The sequence below is a fragment of the Nyctereutes procyonoides genome, unplaced genomic scaffold (genome assembly GCF_905146905.1).
Source record: "Nyctereutes procyonoides isolate TBG_1078 unplaced genomic scaffold, NYPRO_anot_genome, whole genome shotgun sequence".
NCBI classification, from domain to species: domain Eukaryota; kingdom Metazoa; phylum Chordata; class Mammalia; order Carnivora; family Canidae; genus Nyctereutes; species Nyctereutes procyonoides.
Genome location: NW_026575037.1, coordinates 8,150,959 through 8,175,127, shown reverse-complemented (window position 1 = coordinate 8,175,127; position 24,169 = coordinate 8,150,959). Strand labels below are relative to the sequence as shown.

General features: G+C 36.5%; 1 protein-coding gene across 4 annotated transcripts in view; it reads left to right on the top strand.

Moving 5' to 3' along the window:
* The window catches only part of HMCN1 (hemicentin 1), a 454,683-nt gene that overhangs the window by 194,334 nt on the left and 236,180 nt on the right, over window positions 1-24,169 (top strand). For all 4 annotated transcript variants that reach the window (XM_055319154.1, XM_055319153.1, XM_055319155.1 and 1 more), the window contains exon 11: window positions 537-812. In XM_055319154.1, coding sequence (XP_055175129.1) covers window positions 537-812 — 276 coding nt within the window. The remainder of the gene's footprint in view (window positions 1-536; window positions 813-24,169) is intronic.

Genomic DNA, 24,169 nt, shown 5'->3' with positions numbered 1-24,169 from the left:
AATTTGCCTCATTTTGCAATCCTAAATTAGTCTAATCATAACCTTTTGCCATGCCTTTTTGGTTCTCACATCTATAATTTATAAATTTAAACTTAGGTATACTTTGGTATGTAAAGAAGCACTGATTTCTTTTTTTTTTTTTACACTGAGGATTAAAGGAACTAAAAACACATTATTTGCATGGTGTCTTCAAGTTACAAGTACTCTATGCTATTATTTGCTTTTACAGTAAGATGTTTTAAAATTAGAGAATATTCAAATCTTCAATTAAAGACATGCATTTGAAACTACATGTTTGGCAGATGTGATAAAAATTAGATGGATGATATGTCTTTAAAACATGCACTACTTTTTAAGAATCTTTTAATGAGATGATAACTTTTTTCGGGTCATAGACATATGTATTAATAAGTTCTCTTGTACTGCATTTTCCCTACAAGATTTTCAATACATACTCATTAAATTTTTAAACTACATCTCTAAGTGAGCAAAATGGCTGTTAGGTCTCTTGATTTGAATGTTTTCATTTCACACAGAGCCCCCTCCCATCATCCAAGTGCCTGATAATGTTACAGTCCCTCCTGGAGAAAGAGCAATTTTGACATGTCTCGTCATCAGTGCAGTGGATTACAACCTAACCTGGCAGAGGAATGACAGAGATGCAAGACTAGCAGACCCAGCAAGAATGAGGAGTTTGGCTAACTTCTCATTGGAGCTAAGGACTGTGAAGTTCAATGATGCTGGGGAGTATCAGTGTGTGGTTTCCAATGAAGGAGGATCGTCAGCTGCTTCAGTTTTCCTCACAGTGCAAGGTATGTGCATGTGGTAACTTTGGAGTTATGGTATCTTCCTCTCTTCTTTCTTTGATCTTTATTCCCTTAAGTTGGCCCTCTGAGAATGACACTGTCTACCCACAACAGTGTTTTGAATGATGGAGGCCTTATGGATTGTAAGACTAAAGCTGACTAAACTGGAAACTAAAACATCACTGACAAATAGATGACTTTTTAAGATAAACACTAGTCCTTTTAAGAGACTTTTATTTTAAACAACTGTAAATAGAAACTCTCTGGATGATTTAATAGTTTTAATTTCTCCAGTCTATCATATGGTTTTAAAAAAAAATCTAAGTGGTTAGTAATTGGTTTAAGAAAATCATTGGTTTAAAAAAATCCTTTCCAATTTGAGTATTATATTATTTCCAATTGAATTAATTTACATTTGTTTATTTATCTATTTTAGAGACAGAATGTGGACAGGCAGGGGGAGGGGCAAAGGGAGAGAGAATCTCAAGCAGACTCCTCTCTGAGTGTGGAGTGCGACTCCAGGCTCGATTTCACAACCTTGAGATCATGACCTGAGCCAATATCAAGAATGGGCTGCTTAACTCACTGAGCCACCCAGGCACCCCCCAATTTTATTTTATTTTATTTTATTTTATTTTATTTTATTTTATTTTATTTTATTTTATTTTATTTTATTTTATTTTATTTTATTTTATTTATTTTATTTTATTTATTTTATTTTATTATTTTATTATTTTTATTTTATTTATTTTATTTAATTTATTTAATTTAATTATTTTATTTTATTTTATTTTATTTTATTTTATTTATTTTTTAGATTTTATTTATTGATGATAGAGAGAGAAAGAGAGAGGCAGAGACACAGGCAGAGGGAGAAGCAGGCTCCATGCCGGGAGCCTGACACGGGAGTCGATCCCAGGCCTCCAGGATCATGCCCTGGGCCAAAGGCAGGTGCTGAGAACAGCTGAACCGCCCAGGGATCTCCCAATTTTATTTTTTAAATTAAGGTTTAAGATGTTTCTCATCTTGGTGAAATTTTATTAAATTTTAGCAAGGTTGTTTTTATCTCATTTATCTTATTCACACAAGTGCTTACTGATAATAAACTAACATAAGCTAGTCTTTAATTATGTCTTTATAGACTAAATGTCTAGGTAGTTTAAAACAGTGTGTTAACCATGTGGTTTACTAGCTACAAATATATATATTCTTCAGGACAATCAAATGAAGATTAGAAACTATTCCAAAGTATCTCTTGGAGTAGAATTGTATTTGGCTAAATGTCTATATATGGGCAGAGAGCCTTAATGTAATGAACAAATTACTGTTGGCAGTTCTATGCTCTTAAACTAAAAGATTCAGTTGCTACATCAACAGAATATTTCATTTCAAGTCCTTGATGTGGGAGACTGATTGCATCAGGATTGTGTCTGGCTATTTGGTTATAGTATTAGAAACAACTTTATAACATGCCTGAAGTAACACTCTCAGATGATTTTTTAACAAGGTTATCTAACAGAATGACCATTGCATCTCAGGGCTAGCACTGAGAACATTAATGGCAGAAAAGTGAAACTACCATGAGAATTAACAAAATGGTTGACATCTGATTCTAGTTTTCTCACTGGTAGTTGAGATATGTCCTGCAATCCGAATGTGTGTCTTTTGTTAGTTGATCTGGTGACTTCTCTAGGGAAACATTGCTTTTGTAAATGGCTCACTGCATTTCCACATGGTAAACTGTCTAGATAATTTGAGTCTGTTCAAGTGGTAACTTGAGTTACCAGAATTTTGAGACTGTTTTTACTAAACTGATTGTTTCAGATAGAATAAAATGCTAATGGACTTCTGAAATTTGATCTTGGTTCTTGAAGTTTCTTAGAATGAGATTGTAAAATAAAATCGGAGCTTTCCTATTTTCCCCAGGTTAACTTTTCAATGCATTAGTATTCAATTAGAATTCAATTACAGCGTGATTCTCAAACTTTCATGGATAAAGAATTATCTAAGGAATTTATTTTTTTAAAACGGATTTCTAACCACATATCTAGAGATTCTGATTTCCTAGGCCTGGTGTTAGGGCCTAAGAATCTGCATTAATAAAAGAACTCTCAGTTTCATGGATAACATTTTCTGAAATAGCATTTGAATCTATTCTACAGAATGAACCCTGTGATCTAGAAAAGTATATCTTTAAAAGAAGCCCTTGACTCTTTTCTTTCTGGAAAAATAGAGTCATTATTATCCAATGATTTAAATAAGTGCTGAGGTAAGATATTTTATGATATACAAAACATAAATACAAAAGACATATGACATTACCTGATTACTGGCTAGTATGTATAATATCTAGTGGTATTGAGTTATTTTATGGCTGTCTAGTTGGCCTTGAGTTTGAGAGGTGAATTGCTATGAAAAAGGACAAATTGCTATTAAAAATCCAACAATACTATATAGTGTTGATGACACTTGTTTAATAAAAAATGAGAGCTCTAGCTAATAGCTCTAGCATTAGTTTATGGTTGAATGTACTATTGCAAAGCTATGGATATTTGACGAAATAAAGTGTTATATCTAGGGTTATAATTTATGAGAATAAAAGATGCTTGTCAACTAATGACATTGGATCTAAAATTATAACTTAATTTCATTTATATGCAGTAAACTGTTTTTAAAAGCAGAAATAGAAAACAGTTCCAGAAAATTTAAAAAACAAAATAGTTACTTCCACTGAATACACTACTTTAAGAATGATTTTCTTGCTCATATGGGACTTAATAGCCTAATTCATAGCCTCGTTTACATTTCTTTACTTCCATATTTCTGTTTGGAAACTACTGCTATCTGGAATAATTTTAGAAGTTAGACATCCATAGTTTACAAAATTTGGGTAGTAGTTTTGAAATATATAATTAGTAAGAATTTTCTGGTTAAAATAGCATATCTGTAGCTGCTGCAACCTCTTCTCATTAAGAGTAAAATATCAGTAAGGACCTCAGAATGATAAAACCAAAACCCAGTGGCAATTGACAGTAGCAAAACATTTGGGAGGAATTTTATAGCTATTATATATAAAGATTTTTATTTATATATATGTATATATAATATAAATATGCATATGTAATATTTCTATTTTAAGGTCTGTGGAATGAAAATCTCAATCAGTGGCCCATCTTTTGTATGTTCACATGAAAGCTGGCAGGATGTATCTTTTTCCTTCTGTTTCATAGTTTGCTCCAAAAAGAGAGTATTACTCTTTAGGAAGCCATATGCTGTCTCCTCACACATATTAATAGCAATAACCATCGAGTCAGGAGAACGTGGGACAAGAAGTAGACAGGCAAGCGAGGCCCATGTAGGGAATTGTAACCTGGACATATGTTTGTCTCCAAGTGAAAATATTTGGAAACAAGAGAAACATCGATGGGGGTGTCAACTAAGGATTTTAGAGACAGATGGTAGCAGAGGGGAGCATCCCAATCTCTGCCTGAAGAGCATCGTAGATGAGAATTGTGCAGGGAGCTGTGCATATCAGACTGTCTTAGCTGCAGAGCTGCAAAGGCAGTTCCACTGGAAGAGAAGTAGCCAAATAATCAAGCTAGGTGTATCCAAATACCTTGTTGACAGACACTGGGTCTGGATTTGATGTCACCTAATTTGAGGCTGAATAAACAGAAAATTATCAAACAAAACAGGGAAAAAAGCATTATGCCTGAGAAAAAGATACTGGGGAACAAAACAAGGGGGGCATGGCTTAGAAGAAATGGATGCTTCTGAAAGCAGTTTATTCTAAAGACTGAGGGGAAAATGTTTAGTGCCACCAGTGTCTTTCTAAAAGACCTATCTTCAAAACAAAAACAAAAAAACAAAAACAAAAAACAAACAAAACTAAAAGACCTATCTTCCTTTGAGCAGGAGTATATATTGATTAAGGAGGCTGAGGTGGCAGGAAAACAAGAAGTATGATGGAATAAGAAAGGATTTGATGGGCAATCCTGGTGGCCCAGTGGTTTAGCGCTGCCTTCAGCCCGGGGTGGAGATCCTGGAGACCAGAGATCAAGTCCCACATTCAGGCTCCCTGTATGGAGCCTGCTTCTCCCTCTGCCTGTGTCTCTGCCTCTCTCTCTCTCTCTCTGTCATGAATAAATAAATAAATCTTAAAAAAGAAAGGATTTGATGTTAAAATGCAATAATATAATGCAAATCTGAATTAGAGGCACTAAAAAGCAGAATTTATATTACATAAAAATAAAATCAGGGATGTGGTGCTTAAATTTGAGAAGTTCTTGCAGAATGTTTAAGAAAAGAACTAAGAGTGAATAATATGTTTGTTTTTTTTAAGGCAGAAATAAAAATCAGAGACTGGAACTTGGAACTTCAGGATTTATAGGTATATGGCATATGGTATATAACAAAGACAAGGGAACCTAAATAAATAGAAAAAGATATATTTGAGGAAAATTATGCTAGGGAGGAAAACAAAAATTGTCCTGGGTGAGCAAATCAAGTCAGGTCAATGAAGAGAGAATTTCATCTAGACCCATCTTGGCTGAAATGTCCAATTATTGACATAAGGAAAATCCACAAGTATATGTTCGGACTACACCAATATATTGTAAACTGGGGGATAAAATCAGACTGGCATCAGACTTCTCAGATATGTGAAAGGCTAGAACATAATTGCAATAAGTATTTGTCATGTTTTGGTTCTTAGGATCTGAACGTGTCCTCTAATTTGGGAAGAAATTCTTTATTATCTTAGTGGGAAGTAGAAAGGCAGATGAAATCAGATAATTCCTTTCCCCGTCCTAGAATCAGCCACTCCAACGCTGCCAGTGGAACTTTAACTCTTGTTTAGATCATGGGCACTTAAAAGACTTCAAGTGTGGCAGGATCATGACATTTTGAGTATAGCAGTAGCAGAAGCAAGTGTCCTAGTAGTGCTTTTCCATCATTCTCATCTCCTTTCATGACATTAAACTCATCAATTTACCAGAAGATCCTTGAGAACCAACACAGATCCTAGAAGCTATGGCTGTTTGAATCAGTCACATAATGAGCATGAGAGAATGTTAATGCGTTGATATACTTCTTTCATCATGAGAATTCCTCACTGTAGAGGTAATGGTATAATTAAACCCAGGAAATTCTCCCGAAAGGGGATTCCCTCAAGCCGGGTTTACAATACACAAAAGTCTGGCTAGTCAAACATATAAACAAATTGGATCCACTCACAATTAAGCCAGGAAGGGGGAAAAAAACCAATTAGATTGATAGAAGCAAAAATGTCAATATGAGATTGACCACTGCTTGTTTGGAGGCAATAGAACTATGAATGGCCTTCTTTCTTATGTTTTTCTGTACTTTAAAAAAAAAAGTACTTAATAGGAATGTATTATAATTTGTGACATAGGATTTAAAATTTTTGAGAGTGCCCACCTTTTATTGGAGGATTGAATTATGTATGGGTAATGTATTTTCTTTCCTTGCTAAATATCCCATAAATTTGCTTTATCATTTTTATATTTAAGATAATTAAGATCTAGGGATACCTGGTGGCTGAGTGGTTGAGCGTCTGCCTTGGGCTCAGGGCGTGATCTCCGGGTCCTGGGATCGAGCCCCACATCCGGCTTCCCACAGGGAGCCTGCTTCTCCCTCTGTCTATGTCTCTGCCTCTCTTTCTGTGTCTCTTGTGAATAAATGAATAAAATCTTAAAAAAATAATTAAGATGTAATTAAAAAAGTTAATGAGTGTAAAAATAAATAATAATTAAATTAAGAAATAATGCCCCCCCCCCAAAAAAAAAGAAGTAATGACTCTCAGTGTCAACTTAGTACTTTTATCAGTATGAAAGTTCATATTTAGGAATGCCTGGGTGGCTCAGCTGTTGATTATCAGTCTTTGGCTCAGGGCTTGGTCCCAAAGTTCCGGGATCAAGTCCCACATCGGGCTCCCTGGGAGGAGCTTGCTTCTCCCTCTGCCTGTGTCTTTGCCTCTCTTTGTGTGTATTTCATGAATAAATAAATAAAATCTTTAAAAAAATTCATATTTGGAAGTTCAAGGGTCTGGAATTTATAGGATTATATTATAGAAGAAACTGTATTAAAAATTATTTCTGAAGCAGGAGCACCTGGGTGGCTGAGTCATTTAAGCATCTGATTCTTGATTTTGGCTCAGGTCATAATCTCAGAATCATGAGATCAGGCCCTACGTTGGGCTCCAGGCTCTGTGCTGGGTGTAGAGCCTGCTTAAGATGTCTCCCTCTCATGTGTGCTCTCTCTTTCTCCCTCTCTCTCTCAAAAAAAGTTAAATTAAGTTAAAAAATCCTTTCTGAAGCAAAGTGAGGTCAAGCAAAAAGAATAAATGCAGGACTTCAGTTAATAATTAAATTAGGTTTCCTATACTGAATAGCCCAGCAAAAGAGCCATGACAATCTCTTCAGTCTTTCCCTTTGCAAACTTTTCACAGAAATAAATTGTGATTTATAGAAGTCCATATCCATGTTGGAATAATGAAAACTGCTTTTAATTAGCTTATCTCTTTTCCTAGACATTTTGATAAATCAGGGTCTCACTAGTTAAGCTTTTAGTTTTTGAAAGTTGATCTGAGACATGTATACGTCTATTTTACATATTAGTGGCATCCTTGTGGATTTCATTTAGATGAGATGAAACTATATACTTAAAACGAAAACTGCTAAATCATTACTTGCTTCAAAAGTTACTTGATGGGATGAGTACTGGGTGTTATACTATATGTTGGCAAATTGAATTTAAAAAAAAATAAATAGTAAATAAGACTTTAAAAAAAAGTTAATTGTATTCATTGCCTTGGTTGTTTGATATACAGTCCCAGTATGAATCAGCACAAATGAATAAAATGCTTTGTTAAAATACTGGTTTTTGTTGATTTCTGTACTATGGATCTAATAAGGAGTGAGTTGGAGGGCTTTAGATTTGAAGACAAATAATCTAATGAAATTTTGCATCAAGTATTCACTGAAGTGATATACAAGGAATGTGCAGTTTTCCATTGAAGTGTTTGCTTTCCTAGTTATTCCAATGGTGACTGTAAAGTTAGGAAAAGTTTAATGTTTACTTACTTTATCTGATGAATATATTCTAATGACTCCATGGTTAGGGGCAAGCTTCTGTTATAACACAATCCAGTTCTACTCAATAAAATGTATAGATCTTCCTTGACTTACTGGCTTGCCGTACGTTACACAGCCAGCAAGTGACACAGCCCAGATCTGAGCTGTGTGTTTCCATTGTTCTGCATCATATGCAGAAATGTTGATGCATGCTATCAGCAGGCCTCAGCTACAAGTATAGTAAAATAAAATTAAAAAAGGGTTCTTGGGTATGTATAGAAAAGTGAGAGTACTGATTTTTTTTTTTTTTTAATAGGAAGTTACAAATGTTTGCAGGTTTCTGTGTCATGGGTCAAGAATCTCGGGAAATCTGAGCATTGTGTGTAATGATGATTTAGAGAAATCACTGCTTGGGGCAGCCCCAATGGCTTAGTGGTTTAGTGCCGCCTTCAGCCCAGGGTATGATCCTGGAGGCCCAGGATCGAGTCCCACGCCAGGCTCCCTACATGGAGCCTGCTTCTCTCTCTGCCTGTGTCTCTGCTTCTCTCTCTCTCTCTCTCTCTCTGTTTCTAACAAATAAATAAATAAAATCTTAAAAAAAAAAAATCACTGCTTGATTTTAATTCCCTACCCCTCCCTTAATCATTCCTTCTCTGGTGCTTTATAGGGTAGACCAGGTAAATCCTTTGACCGAAGTTCTGGTACAGAGCTGATAAGGAGTAGTCTAGAGGAGAGAGAACTATAAATATCCTTCCAAATAAGCACACAGAGAAAATGTGAGATGACTAAACCTTAACTCCGTAAAGGCAAGACCCAGTTTTCTTCAGTTTTGTGTCTTTAGTGCCTTTAGCATGTAGTATCGCATGAATGCCTATTTGTGGGAAGTCTGAATGAGAAGTAGAGTGTTTAGGCAGGGCAACTTTGGCCAACCCTAAAAAATACGTAATAACAAATACTAAAAAATTATTTGATGTAAATTTCCCCTGAACATTTAATAATGTTAGAGTTATTATTTTATAAGTTAATTATCCAATTAAAATAAGTTAGGTTTCTACAGATTAGATTTTGTAATATAGGGAAAACATAGTAACTTGCTCTTTTTAGGTGGGAGGAAAGGGATGTGGTATTTGACTATTATGAATCAAAGTTGAATTAACTCTTAGTACTTAATTGCTTCATTGCAGAAAGATATAGGTTAGGAGCATGTGGTTGAGAGTGTAAAACTAAGGGATAATCATTATAATGATGGACTCTTCACTTACTCTATATCCTACAGCACCATTTATATAGTACTAAGTCACAGGTATACTTTTCCCCATAGTAATTAAACAAATACTGAAACACATGAAGTGCCTTGACTAAAAACACAGGTCTGCCAAGAGCCAGGGCTGGTATCTTATTTGTTCATTTGTTTAAACTTTTATTCATTTGTTTATGTATTGCCAAAACTTTAATTGTCAGATATTGTGCTCCTCGCTGAGGATATAAGTGAAGATAAAATGGCATCCTTCCCCTCAATAAGCTTATAATATCAGAAAAGAAATAAGTAAATTAAATGAATAAATATTTATGCAGAGTGATAAGAACTTCACAAGGGTGCTATACTCAGCAGCTTTAATTCTGTCTCAGTGATGAGTAGATGTTGAGAAGGGCTTCACACAGGACATGGTGCCTGTGGTGTCTGTCTGGTAGAATATATAAGTCAGCATTTCCCAGGTAGGGATCAGGAAAGCCTTCCTAGGTGGAGAAAATTATATGTGTGAAGCCACAGAAGAATGCGGACACAGTAGTGTGGACTTGTTCGGAGTAGAGGGTCCAGCTGAATAGGGACATCTGTCCCCAAGATGGTGTGATTTTCTTTTTCCTGCTATCTTCAGAATCCTTTTCATATAATAGTAGAAGAATCATTCAGGTTTGTGATGTTGTGATGCTCAGAAAGAAAAAAAAGAAAAAAAAGAGGAGAAGAAGAAAGAAAAGGGAAACCTCTTCGGGGGCGGGGGGTGGGGAGGGGGGAGTGGTTGCAGAGATACTCTGCAAGGTTTGGGCTGGATAAGGAAAGAAGAGAAGGTTAAAGCATGGTCTGATAAATTGGAATAAGAAGTGTCAGAGGAGTTTTGGTTATGATGAAGTCAGGGAAGGAAAAAATGGGAGTCAGGAAGTGACAGCTGGATGGATGGGAGGTTCTGAACCTCAAATTGGACTTTGAAGGATAAGTTTCTTTCAATTGCATTGTGGGTTGCTTTTCCTGATAAGATAGCTAAAGTAGCAAATGAGTTTGTCTAGCAACATAAATTAGCTGCCAGATAATTCTTTCCTTCAGGAGGTGCTATGTAGATCTACTTTTATGTGCTTTTGATTCTGTGAGTGTTGCATATTTTATGAAATTATCCCGTTTTTGAGTACCATAACCCCATTAAAAAAAAAAAAGACTTTTTAAAGAGTAGTTTTAGGTTCACAGCAAAGTTGAGAGGAGGTTACAGAGATTGCTCATAGACTCCCTGTCCCTGCATATGCGCTGCTTCTGCATTATCAGCATACCCACACCAGAGTGTACATCTGTTACAATTGATGAACTTGCATTGACACACATCATAATCACCCAAAACCCATAGTTTACATTAGGATTACTCTTAGTGTTGTACATTTTGTGGTTCCTGACTAATGTATAATGGTGTGTACCCGTCATTGTAGCACCATACAGAGTCTTTATTTGTGCTACCCCAAAAAGCCTCTGCACTCTCTCTATTCGTCTCTACCTTGCATCCTCCCAACCCCTAGAAAACCACTTATCTTTTTATTGTCTCCATAGTTGTGCCATTTCCAAAATGTCTAATAATTGGAATCGTAACTAGATTGACTTCTTTCACTTAGCAAGATGCATTTAAGGTTCCTCCATGTCTCTTTCATAACTTACTAGTTTATTTCTTTTTTAAAAAAAGACTTTAGGTACTTGAGAGAGAGTGAGCACACACACAAGCAGGGGGAGGGGCAGAGGGAGAAGCTGACTTCCCACTGAGCAGGAGCCAGATGTGGGGCTTGATCCCAGGACTCTGGAATCATGACCTGACCTAAGCTAAAGGAAGACACTTAACCAACTGAGCCACCCGGGAGCCCTGATAGCACATTTCTTTTTACCCCTAAATAATACCACATTGACTGGATGTACATAACCAACTTTTGATCGTCAAAAGATAATCCTTGCCATAGTTGTGTCTGGATCAAAAGATATATGTATATGTATGTAAAGCTTTAATAGCATTTTTCTTTCTTTTTTTTTTTTGTAAGATTTTATTTATTTGTTCATGAGAGACACAGACAGAGAGAGAGAGAGAGGCAGAGACACAGGCAGTGGGAGAAGCAGGCTCCATGCAGGGAGCCCGATGTGGGACTCGATTCTGGGACTTCAGGATCATGCCCTGAGCCGAAGGCAGACACTTAACTGCTGAGCCACCCAGGTGTCCCAACAATAGCATTTTTCTAATATGCCATGAATAATGCTAATTATGATTTGGCAACCTCCCCCTTTTTCCCAAGTTGAAGAAGCATGGCCTTCCTCTATTATTTGGAAATTCTGTGATTTTGGAAAATTGTGATAAAGAGAGCCAAGTAAAGAAAAGGTAATGCAAAAGTCAATCTAGTCATTATGTAATTGAAGATTTTCTAAATAAGAAAGAAAAAGACAAAATTCTTTCCTTCTTTCAAGCTTGTTTATTGTCTTACTTAGTTTTGGCAAATAACCCAAAGAAGTTCCTGAATTCATGAATTTTTGTTATTGTTAAGGGAAGAAAAAATACAGTATTGTATGGAAACCATATTAATGTAGAAATAATTTTATACTGGGAATTACTTCAAAATGGATAAAGCAACAAACATTTGCTACATATACATGTCCTTATATCTTATTTTTTTTAAAGATTTATTTATTCATTCATTCAGAGAGAGCAAAGAGAGAGGCAGAGACACAGGCGGAGAGAGAAGCAGGCTCCATGCAGGAAACCCGATGTGGGACTCGATCCCGGGACTCCAGGATCACATCCCATGCTGAAGGCGGTGCTAAACCGCTGCGCCACTGGGGCTGCCCTGTCCTTATATCTTATATTGGGAAAATAAAAATTGTAGATTTTTATGAAATCTTCATGCATATTTGCCATCAGTATTTTTCATTAAAATAGAATTTAACCAGGCCGTCCGAGTGGCTTAGCGGTTTAGTGCTGCCCTCAGCCCAGGGTGTGATCCTGGAGACCCAGGATCGAGTCCCATGTCAGGTTCCAGCAGGGAGCCTGCTTCTCCCTCTGCCTATGTCTCTGCCTCTTTTCTCTCTCTGTGCCTCTCATGAATAAATAAGTAAAATCTTTCAAAAATAGAATTTAACCTCTATTTATCACTGTCTATCTGAAATTACTGTCCTTTTATTAATTGAATTTCCTAGCCATATTGGTGTTTAAATGTGGGATGTTTTTTACAAATCCAGCATATAAGTGTCAAGATTTAGTCCATGCCTATGTGTTTTATTGCCAATGTACCACCTACTGATAAATCAATGAATAAATGACCTCTCAGATTCAACAGACCTTCTGTCTTGGCCAGCACTGTCTTATAGAACTTTCTACAATGATAAAAGTGTTGTATACCTGTGCTGTTCCGTGTGTGTGTGGCACTGGAGCACTTGAAATATGACTAATGCTCCTAAAGGAACTTGTTTTTGAAATTTGATCTAGTTTTAGATAATTTAAATTTTAATTTAAATAGAAATGTGGAGGTACACCTGGATGGCTCCGTTGGTTAAATGTCTGACTCTTGATTTTGGCTTAGGTCATGAGTCACACTGGGTGATTAAGATTCTCTCTCTACCTCTGTCGCTGCCCCTCACCCCTCCCTCTCAAAAAAGAAATCAAGTAAAAATAAAAATAAATAGACATGTGGCTAGTGGCTACCATATTGGATAACACAACTCTAGTCTTTTCCAAAGAAAAAAGAAAAGCAGAAATATCAAGAGCAGAAGTCTTAGGAAACTTATTGTAGCTGCCATGTAGATTAACCACTATCATAATTCATTGGAATTATTGCCATTCAGGAATAATTCTGCTTTGGAAAAGTTGTAGCCGTTTCTTCATATTTCCATTGATGAGATATCATTTGGAAATATGCATTTGATTCCAAATCTTTGGGATTTCAGTGGCCTTTGCCTCTTTCTCCAGGCAGTTGATCTCTGTTTTTGTTTGGTTGATTGGTTGGCTTTTAGTTTTCATCCTTTGCTCTTTGGAAGGAATCCCTGGCCATTTTTATGAGAGCTTTCTAGTAGGCATGGAAAAACTTAAAAAATGTTAAAATGTATTCCATTAACAATTCCACTCACTGAAAATTAAAGAGAAGTTAAATGAGCGAGCACATCTGTCTATTGTAAATCATTCTTAGTGAAATTCTGTTACTCTTGGAAGTAATGCCTTTTCAAACAATGTCAGTATGTTTTGAATACACTGATTGGGCTAAATCACTAGGTACACATCTTTTGGAATAGAACATGGCTACTAATTATAATTCTCAGAAGGCTCAGTGATAGTTATTACATAACTTTTTGAAGTTAGCTTTTTCTTCATTAAACACAGATATCTAGAAGATCAGAGATCCTGTAAAATATGTTTTACAGTCTGCACAACTCAATAGAAACTAGGTTTGATAAAGACTAATTATTTCCCAATTTCTCATGTAGCGTTGCTTGATGTTAGATCATCCAACATATTATCCACAATGAAAAAAAAGTATTGAGGATCCGTTGTAAATCTGTTCTGTTTTCAAATATATGAATCAATTAAGTGATTGGGCTTTTTAACTATCCCCCAAACAAGGATATTTACTTAGATTTTATTGTGAGAACTATAGTTTAAAAAAGAAACTTAATACTAAAAACTACTTCATGGAGTATCTTCTGATCAGGATCTTAATTCCTCATTACATGAAATTATCACTAGGAACATTTAGAAGCTTGAGAATCTTCCATCACAGGGATCAATTGACAGCCCTGAAATACTTTTTTTTTCTTTTTTCAAAATTTAATTCAATACCTTTTAAACAAAAACAATTGGCAATTGGTTGTTCCACTAGGTAACTTTTGGACACATATCCTTTTGGGGGAGGCTAAGTAAAGCTTCTAAAACATTCTAACCTAATTTCTTTTAAACACTGAAAGTTACTGAGATAAAAATCCTTTCTTGCCTGATTCTGTTAATCTAATTGCTTTCTGGGGTAGTGAAAGCACTAGACCAGGAGTCAAGGTACTTGGGATCTATTTTAAGGAATCATGCCCTTTTTCTTTCTTTCACTATTTGTGCTCCTTCCCCCAGACCACACAAACACAGTGCATCAGTTTTTAAAATTGAATTTACAATGCCATTTTCATGTATGGACATATTGGGACATGTTTTCTATGGCTAGAATCATTGAATATTTGAGAATGCTGTTTGGGATCAGTGTGAATGAGCTAATGTGAAATTTAGAGTTCAGATGGAATTATCCTAGATGTAATTATATGTTTAGGTCTGTGTGCCTCCCATTTTCCCTATGCATGGTCAGTTCAGTTTTTCACTGTGTCTCCAAACATTCTCTTCCTTGTATCTATTGATGATACCCTTACCCATCTTGCATGTCACATGCCTAAACTATTGAAATCCTCTTTTAATGGGCTTCCTTCTTTTGTTCTCTCACTTTTTTTTTTTTTTAAGATTTTACTTATTTATTCATGAGAGACACAGAAAGAGAGAGGCAGAAACATAGGCAGAGAGAAAAGCAGACTCCATGCAGGGAACCTGATGTGGGACTCAATCCTGGGACTCCAGGATCATGCCCTAGGCCGAAGGCAGGCGCTTAACCACTAAGGCACCCAGGCGTCCCTTGTTCTCTTACTTTAAAGATTTTATTTATTTATTCATGAAAGAGAGAGAGAGAGAGAGAGAGAGAGAGAGAGGCAGAGACACAGGCAGAGGGAGAAGCAGGGACCCCTTCGCAGGACTCGATCCTGGGACTCCAGGATTGTGCCTTGGCACAAAGGCAGGCGCCAAACCACTGAGCCACCCAGGGATCCCCTGTTCTCTTACTTTAATCCATAGTATAACCGGATGAATTTTCCCTAAATATTGTTTTAAATCTCCATGCATTAGAACCTTTGTGTTGTTTCTTAATTACCCCAGAATAAAATTTACAAACCTCAGCCCTGCTCAAACTGACTCTTCCATAATACTTCTAACACTTTATCTTCAGTCTTTATCCTCATAATACAATTTATGGTGAAAAAAAATGTGTCCTTTCAATATATGGATACTATTTAAGGGAATCAGATATTCATACATCCTTTCCTTTATTCTTGTTTCTTTAACATTAGTAACTAAATATTTGAACTCACATCTAATTACAAATTGAAAGTTTCTCTACTTATTTATTTATTACTTATTGCCATAAAACATTACTGATTTATTACTTATTGCCATTAAACATTACTGATGCAAAAAAAAAAACATTACTGATGCTGCTAAATTTTACGCGTCAGAGCAGTACTCAGGGAGATAATTTTTAGTGTCTGTGTATGAGTTTTGAATTTTCTTGGTATTGAATTTCTCAAAAGGATGGCTAGATACTACTTCTGTCTCATCTTCATGCTCCAGAACTGATTTTCTGGTAGGCCACTGAATGCTTCCTCTGTCAGACTCTATGTCCATTATACTTTCAGTGGATTCTACATTATTCCCATTCTGATTCTGTGACCTACATCATAGACTTGTTTTGACTTTAATGTTTCTTATCTAAATCCTACCTGTGATGTGAATTTCCTTTTATAAACCATCTTCTCTCTCCCATCCAGGTACTAATGAGGCCCAACCCTGCTTACCTTCTGAGATCAGATGTGATTAGGTGTGTTGAGGGTAGTACGGCCATAAACTAAATCGCCTTCTTTCTGGATATTGGTTGGTCTCTTTGTGCTGGTTTCTGTAGAACTTTTGTTTTTAATGCCACGTAGTTTTGCACTTAATCACCATCAATTCCATGTGTCTAGTTGTTTTTCCCCAATATACTGAGGTACTTTTTGACTGCCCCCTCCCTTTTTGTCCGCAGTGCCTTGCACAAGGAGAAACACAATTGCACCCAATAGATGTGCATTCCTTAATTTCTGAATGGACCTTGAAGTAATAATATTATAGGGAAGATTTGGGTCACTAACCTTATCCTTCATGTTTCCATATTAATTTCAGTGGCTTGAGTCACATCAGCAATTTTATTTTATTTAATTTTTTAATGAGAGAGCAAAAGAGCACATGCACATGTGAGCAGGGCAGGAGGATGGGCAGAAAGAGAAGGAGAGAGAAAATCCTACAGAGGTTCCACACTCCAGACTGGACCTTGGACTTGATCCCAGGACTCTGAGATCATGACGTGAGCTGAAATCAATGGTTGGGCATTTAACCAACTCAGCCATCTCAGTGCCCCAACAATTTTGGATTTCATTTATATAGGTACTTTCTTTTTCAGTTGCAGCACATGCCAGCATATTACTTCTTACATGTAAAACCATATTTCATAACAAAGTGTGATAATTATCTTAGGAAAAATTTATAAGCATTTTTAAAGTATTGTTTAGTTGTTCCTAATTAAAAATTATATCATAGGTGAAAGTTTGGCAAAATTTTCTGAAATAGGCTAAAGCAATATATCAATTTAAAGTGACAATGGCTGCTAAATTTCTACATGCTTGTACTGGCCAGGCTTAGAGGTAGAAGTTAGGATAAGTGGGGTGATATTCATAACACAGTATGAGTTTTGTTTAAAGCATACTATCTTCTTGTTTATTTGGGGACAAGAAACAAATTTATTGATTTCATTAGCTGCTCCTTTATGAGGAGGACTTTTATTATTATTATTTTTTTATGAGGACTTTTATTTTTATTTAAAAAATTTTTTTTTAATTTATTTATTTATGATAGTCACAGAGAGAGAGAGAGAGAGAGAGGCAGAGACATAGGCAGAGGGAGAAGCAGGCTCCATGCACCGGGAGCCCGATATCGAATCCCATCGAATATGGGATTCGATCCCGGGTCTCCAGGATCGCGCCCTGAGCCAAAGGCAGGCGCGAAACCGCTGCGCCACCCAGGGATCCCTATGAGGACTTTTAAAGCTAAAGATGAATATGAAAGTCCTGGTTAAACTTTTTAGCATATTCCATGGATAGCTGACATTTCTTCTGCAATCGCATGCTGCCACATGGAAATCAAAGGGCCTGACAAGGTTTCCTTTCCTTTGCCATGTTATGTCTGTATGAACATTAGAAGTATTAATTTGTTTTCTGTGGTGTCAGGAAAGGGTGGATGTCTGTCACTAATTAGTTCACGTCACCAGGGAGAGTATTGCAGTAAAAAAGGAAATATTTCTCAAGATGATTGATGAAGTTAAGTCTCTAATGACCAGAATTACTTCACTAAGTATGAAATTGATATTATCATAACCATATGCTCATTACATCATCACAACTACTTTTTAACAAGTGCCAGGTGACATAGGTATTAGCATGTTTTTTTTAAATCAGTCAAATATGGAAAAGCTAAATTTATCTATTTTTATTGAAATTTCCAATAAATTTTGGGTATCTAGAAACATCTCAAATTTCAGAAGAATCAAATAAGATATATTTAGTATTATTTATTAGAGGATGTGTAATCTAAATATGCAAGTATGAGAATTGTGATCAAGTTTCATTTGTAAGTGCCTAGCTAACACATATATAAACACTTATTTTAAATACTATAGTACTTATTTTATCATCCTTTGTCATACTTTACTATTTAATGGAAAACTGATAATAGCAAAAATCACATAGTGCCTACTCTGCACCAGGAATCGTTCCAAGTGTTTTATGTATGTTAATTTAGCTAATCTACAATAACCCTGTGAGTTATTGTCCCTATTAAGATATAAACTGGACACCATGGATTATTTATTAGGTGCTTGCTCTATAAAATGGCAGTGGCACTTCATAGAGTTGTGGGAAATAAATGATAGGTCTAGAGTTAGACATCTAGCATATAACAAGCACTCAGTAATTTTGGTCACATTCTTTTTAATTTTTTTTTTTATGATAGTCATACAGAGAGAGAGAGAGAGAGAGAGAGAGGCAGAGACACAGGCAGAGGGAGAAGCAGGCTCCATGCACCGGGAGCCTGACATGGGATTCGATCCCAGGTCTCCAGGATCGCGCCCTGGGCCAAAGGCAGGTGCCAAACCGCTGCACCCAGGGATCCCTTTTGGTCACATTCTTATTTCAAGAACTAACCACCAGAAAGAGATTTTTTTTAAAAGATGTATTTATTTATGATAGACAAAGGGGGGGAGCAGAGACACAGGATGGGGGAGTAGCAGGCTCTGTGCCAGGAGCCTGACGTTGGACTCGATCGCGGGACTCCAGGATCGTGCCCTGGGCCAAAGGCAGGCGCTAAACCGCTGAACCACCCAGGGATCCCCCCAGAAAGAGATTTAATCCCTAGTTTGTATGTAATTTGTTTTGTATATTCTGTGAGTTCTCTGTGGTTATAAAGTACCTGAAAATTGTAGATATACTCAATAAATGTTTTGTTTGAATATTGTTGAGTAGAGATGAGACGATTGTTGATTTATGTGAGAGAATGAAAACACAAAGAAACCTGCCCAAGTACTCTAAATATACCAGTAGTGAAAAATATTTTAAAGTGTTTCTTAGGTAATTCAAAGCATTACCATTATCTGATATAATTTATTGATGATAATTAAAACATTTTGAAGAGAAGGTCCCTTTGGTCTTTTTGAAAATGTCCTACCAGAGGCATTATAATAGCAACAAGTCAGACCCAGCTGACCATTAACTAGAAATATGCCTTGTGAGTGTGAAGATGACATTGGAGATTTGCAAGAGTTAGGCTTGATTTTATCTTCTTCAGTCTTTGGAATCAGAGTAATGGCTGTTTTTTCTTTTTTTTTTTTTTTTAAGATTTTATTTATTTATTCATGAGAGAGAGAGAGAGAGAAAGATAGGCAGAGACACAGGCAGAGGGAGAAGCAGGCTCCGTGCAGGAAGCCCAACATGGGACTCGATCCCAGGTCTCCAGGATCACACCCTGGGCCGAAGGTGGTGCTCAACCACTGAACCACCCAGGCTGCCCATGGCTATTTTCATGGCCATTTAGAATTCATTTTGCTAGCCTGACCATTCATAATGTGTTAAAACACCTAAGCCTTAAAGTAGTGTTTATTTTTTTAATTTTTAGTATCATAATCTATGTGTAAGTCTTTAAGCTATTGTTGAGAAATTATAAAAACTCACATATATTGCTTTTATTATGATTAAAATATAAAGAATGAATTAATGTCTTAATACTAATGGAGTACCATATTTCCCCTGCTTTGGCTAATGGAAAGCAAGTTGTTATTTATGATATTGATGTTGATGGTTGAAGATGGTGGTGGTGGTAATAATGGTGATGATGGTGATAATAATGGTAATGGTTGTGGTGGTGAAATGAGTTTGAAAAGCAACTAAGAATGGATTACTTCTCCCCAAAACCTAAAATTTGACTTTAGACTGTGATGGAGTTGAACTAAGGTTTTTAAACTGGTTCTTGCTCTGTTAAAGCCACTTGATCAAAACAAAAGGAGCTTTATTTTCTAGAAAATTAAAAATTCTAACTATTGAGATATTATGTATAGTGAAGTCTATTACATCCTTATTTAACCTAATCAACTGAAGCCTGAATCATTCTGACCATCTTTATTCAAATGTTATTTGGCAGAAATCTAATTTTGCTTCCATATTTGTCCATGCCCTTTTTGATTTTCTTATTGTCAGTGGAACTATTCTTTCCAGAACAACAACAGATTTCTCACCTTCTGTGAGATGATGTCATTCCATTTGTGTGTATGCACACAGACTGATTTCATGACCCTGAGCAACACCCTATATCCAGGCTTTATTTGAGAAATGACCTCTTAGCTCCCTGCATCCTGGTTTGAGTAACTGACATTTATTTTCACATTGATACCTAAACTACAGAGCCTACCAGAGGAATTCTTGCTGGGAGACATGCCAGGCTAATTCTGTCAGATTTCATTGAAAGGCACCATGTTTAGACAAAAATCCCAAGAACTGCTGAATCTTTGCAGCAATCCTAGGTCAAAATGAACTAGATATAAGAAACATTTTATTTTCAGAAAGTGGGACTGAATAAATGTGGGTAATCAATAAATTCCAAAGAGAAAAAGTGTTCCTTTTTTCCTCATCCCTTGAAGATTATCTGCACCACTCCCACAGCATGTGTACTCCTCTGGCATTTCAGAATTGATGGACTCCAGATGTAATCACAATTTGAACTTATTGGCCATGGCCACTCTGCCCTTGACCTCCTGCATTTCTGTAGCCCTATTTCATCAAGAAGAATCCATGGAATAATGAGACTATCAACCAAGTCCACAGGCAGGAAAAGCCCTTTAAACATTAACTTCAAAGACAATCATAATTTGAAAAACACAATGTAAACAGGAAAAAAAAGGGGGGGGGGTAGTGATCGTAAGCTGTTACCAATTAGGCACTAATTAGTTTTGTTCAGTTGTGTAGCTGCCTGGTCCAGCAGTACCACTTGTATCTCCTTCAAATTATCAGGATTCCTCAGACTAATTTTTCTTAGTGAAATTAAGCCACAATTTGCAGGCTAACATTGTAAAGATATATCATAAATATATATAGATCGAACTAAATGAATTTCTGGATTTCATTTCTATTAAAAATCCAGTTAAATGGAAAGTTGAAACTATGTCCGCTTGGTTCATCATTGTGTCCCTACAGGTTAGCACTGAGTCTGGAATATAATAATTGTGCAAAAATTACATGTTATTGAATCTTACAATACTAGATTAGTAATAGTAATGTCTTACTTACAACATCTATTTCAAACATTGTGAAAGTAAATTTATTTTCATTTATCTTATTGAGTGGGGAATATTTACACTAAGAAAGTTATTTCTTTGATGGTACTTTCTTTGAAGATTATCCTTATTCTGTAGTAATCTAGACGTAAATGTGGAATTGATAAGACCAGATATATCAACATTACAGTTATCAGGGAATTTTCGTATCCTTTTTGACAATAACTTCCTGATTTAATATTTCATTTTCAAAAGTCTATTTTCTGCCATAGAAGTGGAGTGAATGTAATAGAACTTTGAATAATTGATATTTCCTGTTGTATCCTGTGAATTCCTGGGCTGAGAGAAATGAACAATATAGCAGGGCCTTGAGTGGTGGCAGGCATAAAAATTCTTAGAGCCAATTTACAGTTTAGGAATGGCCTGTATTCTGTATTCTATCAACACTTTTAAGTACCCATTATTTACAAGTCACTGTATAACATGCAAGGGGTGTTAAGTACTGCAGGATGTAGTGGAATATGGAATAATATGAAAGACTTTGTCTTTACCTCAACACATTTATAATCTAATAAAGACGTGAACTTCAAACAAAGGAATCAGCAGTCAGAACCAGTTGTGGCTCCAAGCCTGTGTTCACTATACAGAAAATCACAAAAGGCCCTATCTAGAGACTTTTATGGAAAACAGATTTATACTGAAATTCCAGCTTAGTAGGCAGAACCCAATGGTCAGCTGTTGGGAGCAAAGTAAGAAGGGACCACTGGTAACCAGTGAAGCATAGAAACATAACATTGGGATCAAATTCATTTTACTCTTAAAAAGGATTTTCTTTCTTTGCTTTAAAATTCCTTTGGTTCCAAAGAAAACCAAAGCTGGTAGCATCGCAATTCTGGACTTCAAGTTTTACTACTAAGCTGTAAACATCAAGATAGTAAGGTACTGGTGCAAAAACAGACACACAGATCAATGGAAAGTAGAAGAATAGTGAACCCATAAACAGACCCTCAACTCTGTGGTCAACTAATCTTTGACAAAGCAGGAAAGAATATCCAATGGAAAAAAAGACATTCTCTTCAACAAATAGTGTTGGAAAAATTGGATAGCTACATGCAGAAGAATGAAACTGGACTATTATCTTAACACCATACACAAAAATAGACTCAAAATGAATGAAAGACCTAAATGTAAGACAGGAATCTATCAAAATCCTGGAGGAGAGCACAGGCAGCAACCTCTGTGACTCAGCTGCAGCAACTTCTTGCTAGACATGTCTCCAAAGGCAAGGGAAACAAAGGCAAAAATGAACTATTGGGACTTCATCAAAATAAAAAGCTTTTTGCACAGCAAAGGAAATAGTTGACAAAACCAAAAGACAACTGATAGAAGGGGAGAAGATATTTGAAAATGTCTTATCACGAAAAGGGTAAGTATCCAAAATCTATAAGGAATTTATCAAACTCAACACCCAAAGAACAAATAATCCAATCAAGAAATGGACAGATGACATGAACAGACATCTTTCCAAAAAAGACATTACAAATAACCAACAGATACATGAAAAAAATACTCAACATCACTCAGTGTCAGGGAAATACAAATCAAAACCACAATGAGATACCTCCTCACACCAATCAGAATGGTTAAAATTAACAAGTCAGGAAATGACAGATGCTGGAAAGGATGCAGAGAAAGGGGAACCATCTTTTACTGCTAGTGGGAATAGAAGGTGGTACAGCCACTTTGAAAAATATTATAGAGGGTCCTCAAAAAGTTGAAAATAGACCTACCCTATAACCCAGCAATTACACTACCAAGTATTTACCCCAAAGGTACAAATGTAGTGATCCCGAGGGGCACCTGCACCCCAGTGTTTATAGCAGCAATGTTCAAAATAGCCAAACTGTGGAAACAGCCCAGATGTTCATTGAGAGATAAATGGATAAAGAAGATGTGGAATATGTATGTGTATATATATTATATATATATAGTATATATATTATATATAATATTTATATAATGGAATATTAGTCATCAAAAAATGAAATCTTGCCATTTGCAATGGTGTGGGTAGAACTAGAGGTTATGCTAAAATAAGTCAATCAGTAAAAGGACAATTATCATATCATATATGGAATTTAAGAAACAAAACAGGATTATAGAGGAAAAGAGGAAAAAGTAAAACAAGACGAAATCAGATAAGGAGACAAACTGGTACTTGATCATAGAAGAGACTTGATCATAGGAAACAAACTGAGGATTGCTGGAGGGGGAGGGAGGTGGGAGATGGGTAACTGGACAATGGGCATTAAGGAGGGTATATGATGTAATGAGCACTGGGTGTTATGAGACTGATGAATGACTGAACTCTATCTCTGAAACTAACAATACATTATATGTTAATTGAATTTAAATTTAAAAATTAATAAAAATAAAATGCTAGAAAATTAAATAAGTAAAAATTCCTTTAGGTCCTTCCCTGCACTGATTGGGCTAAATCCCTGATAAGGGTCATCTAAAGAGGCCTTTCTGGTTGGAGTTGAGAGAGGAGGCTTGAGGCCAGCACAGTTGGGTCTGCCAGGGTAGTACTGCAGGTATGTGGTCCCAGTGCTGCCGTGCCCATGGAGCTCTTGTCAGGCCTGACCACCATGCTGCTGCTCATACAGCTGAGCTGCATGGCCAGGTTCTAAGGCAAGGTCACCTTGAACTGTGTGGTCTGTTTCACGGTCTCCACTATGGCCTGTTGCACCATCACACTAACATGGGGCAGAAAACTAATATCATCTGTTGGTTTGACCAGCTCTTCAAGTACATTTAGGGCCTTCACTCTGAGCCAGAGGGCCACCAGCAGCTGGAAGTGCACCATCCTTGTGTCATCATTTCTAACCACCAGAGTGTCCTGAACTTGATGGGCCTCTTGGAGGCCTTCTGCAAGTGCTGCGTGCAGATAGCCAAGCAGGGTTTCTCTTCATGGGCCTGTAGGCCTGATCATGTGTCTCGGGGACGTCTTTATCAACTAGTAGTGCTCCAGGACAAACCATGACTGTGATGTCTGACATGGGCCAGTGCATGGTCAGAGAGAACCTCAAAATGTGGATCTACCCTGAGGATATCAGGACAATGGGGACCTGTTACTTCAAAGAACAATGCCTTTTACCTGGCAATTCAGGTGTGGGTGCCCATCATTTCTGTGGTATACCCCACCTTCTTTTCCGTCTATGACCCCAAAAGGAAAAGGAAGTTCTTTATCTCAGGAATATTCAAAGTGGAGATGCCAGATGCCATCCCCACCAGTGGCCTCACTATAACTGATGTCCCCAGGCTATGAGGACCACCTTT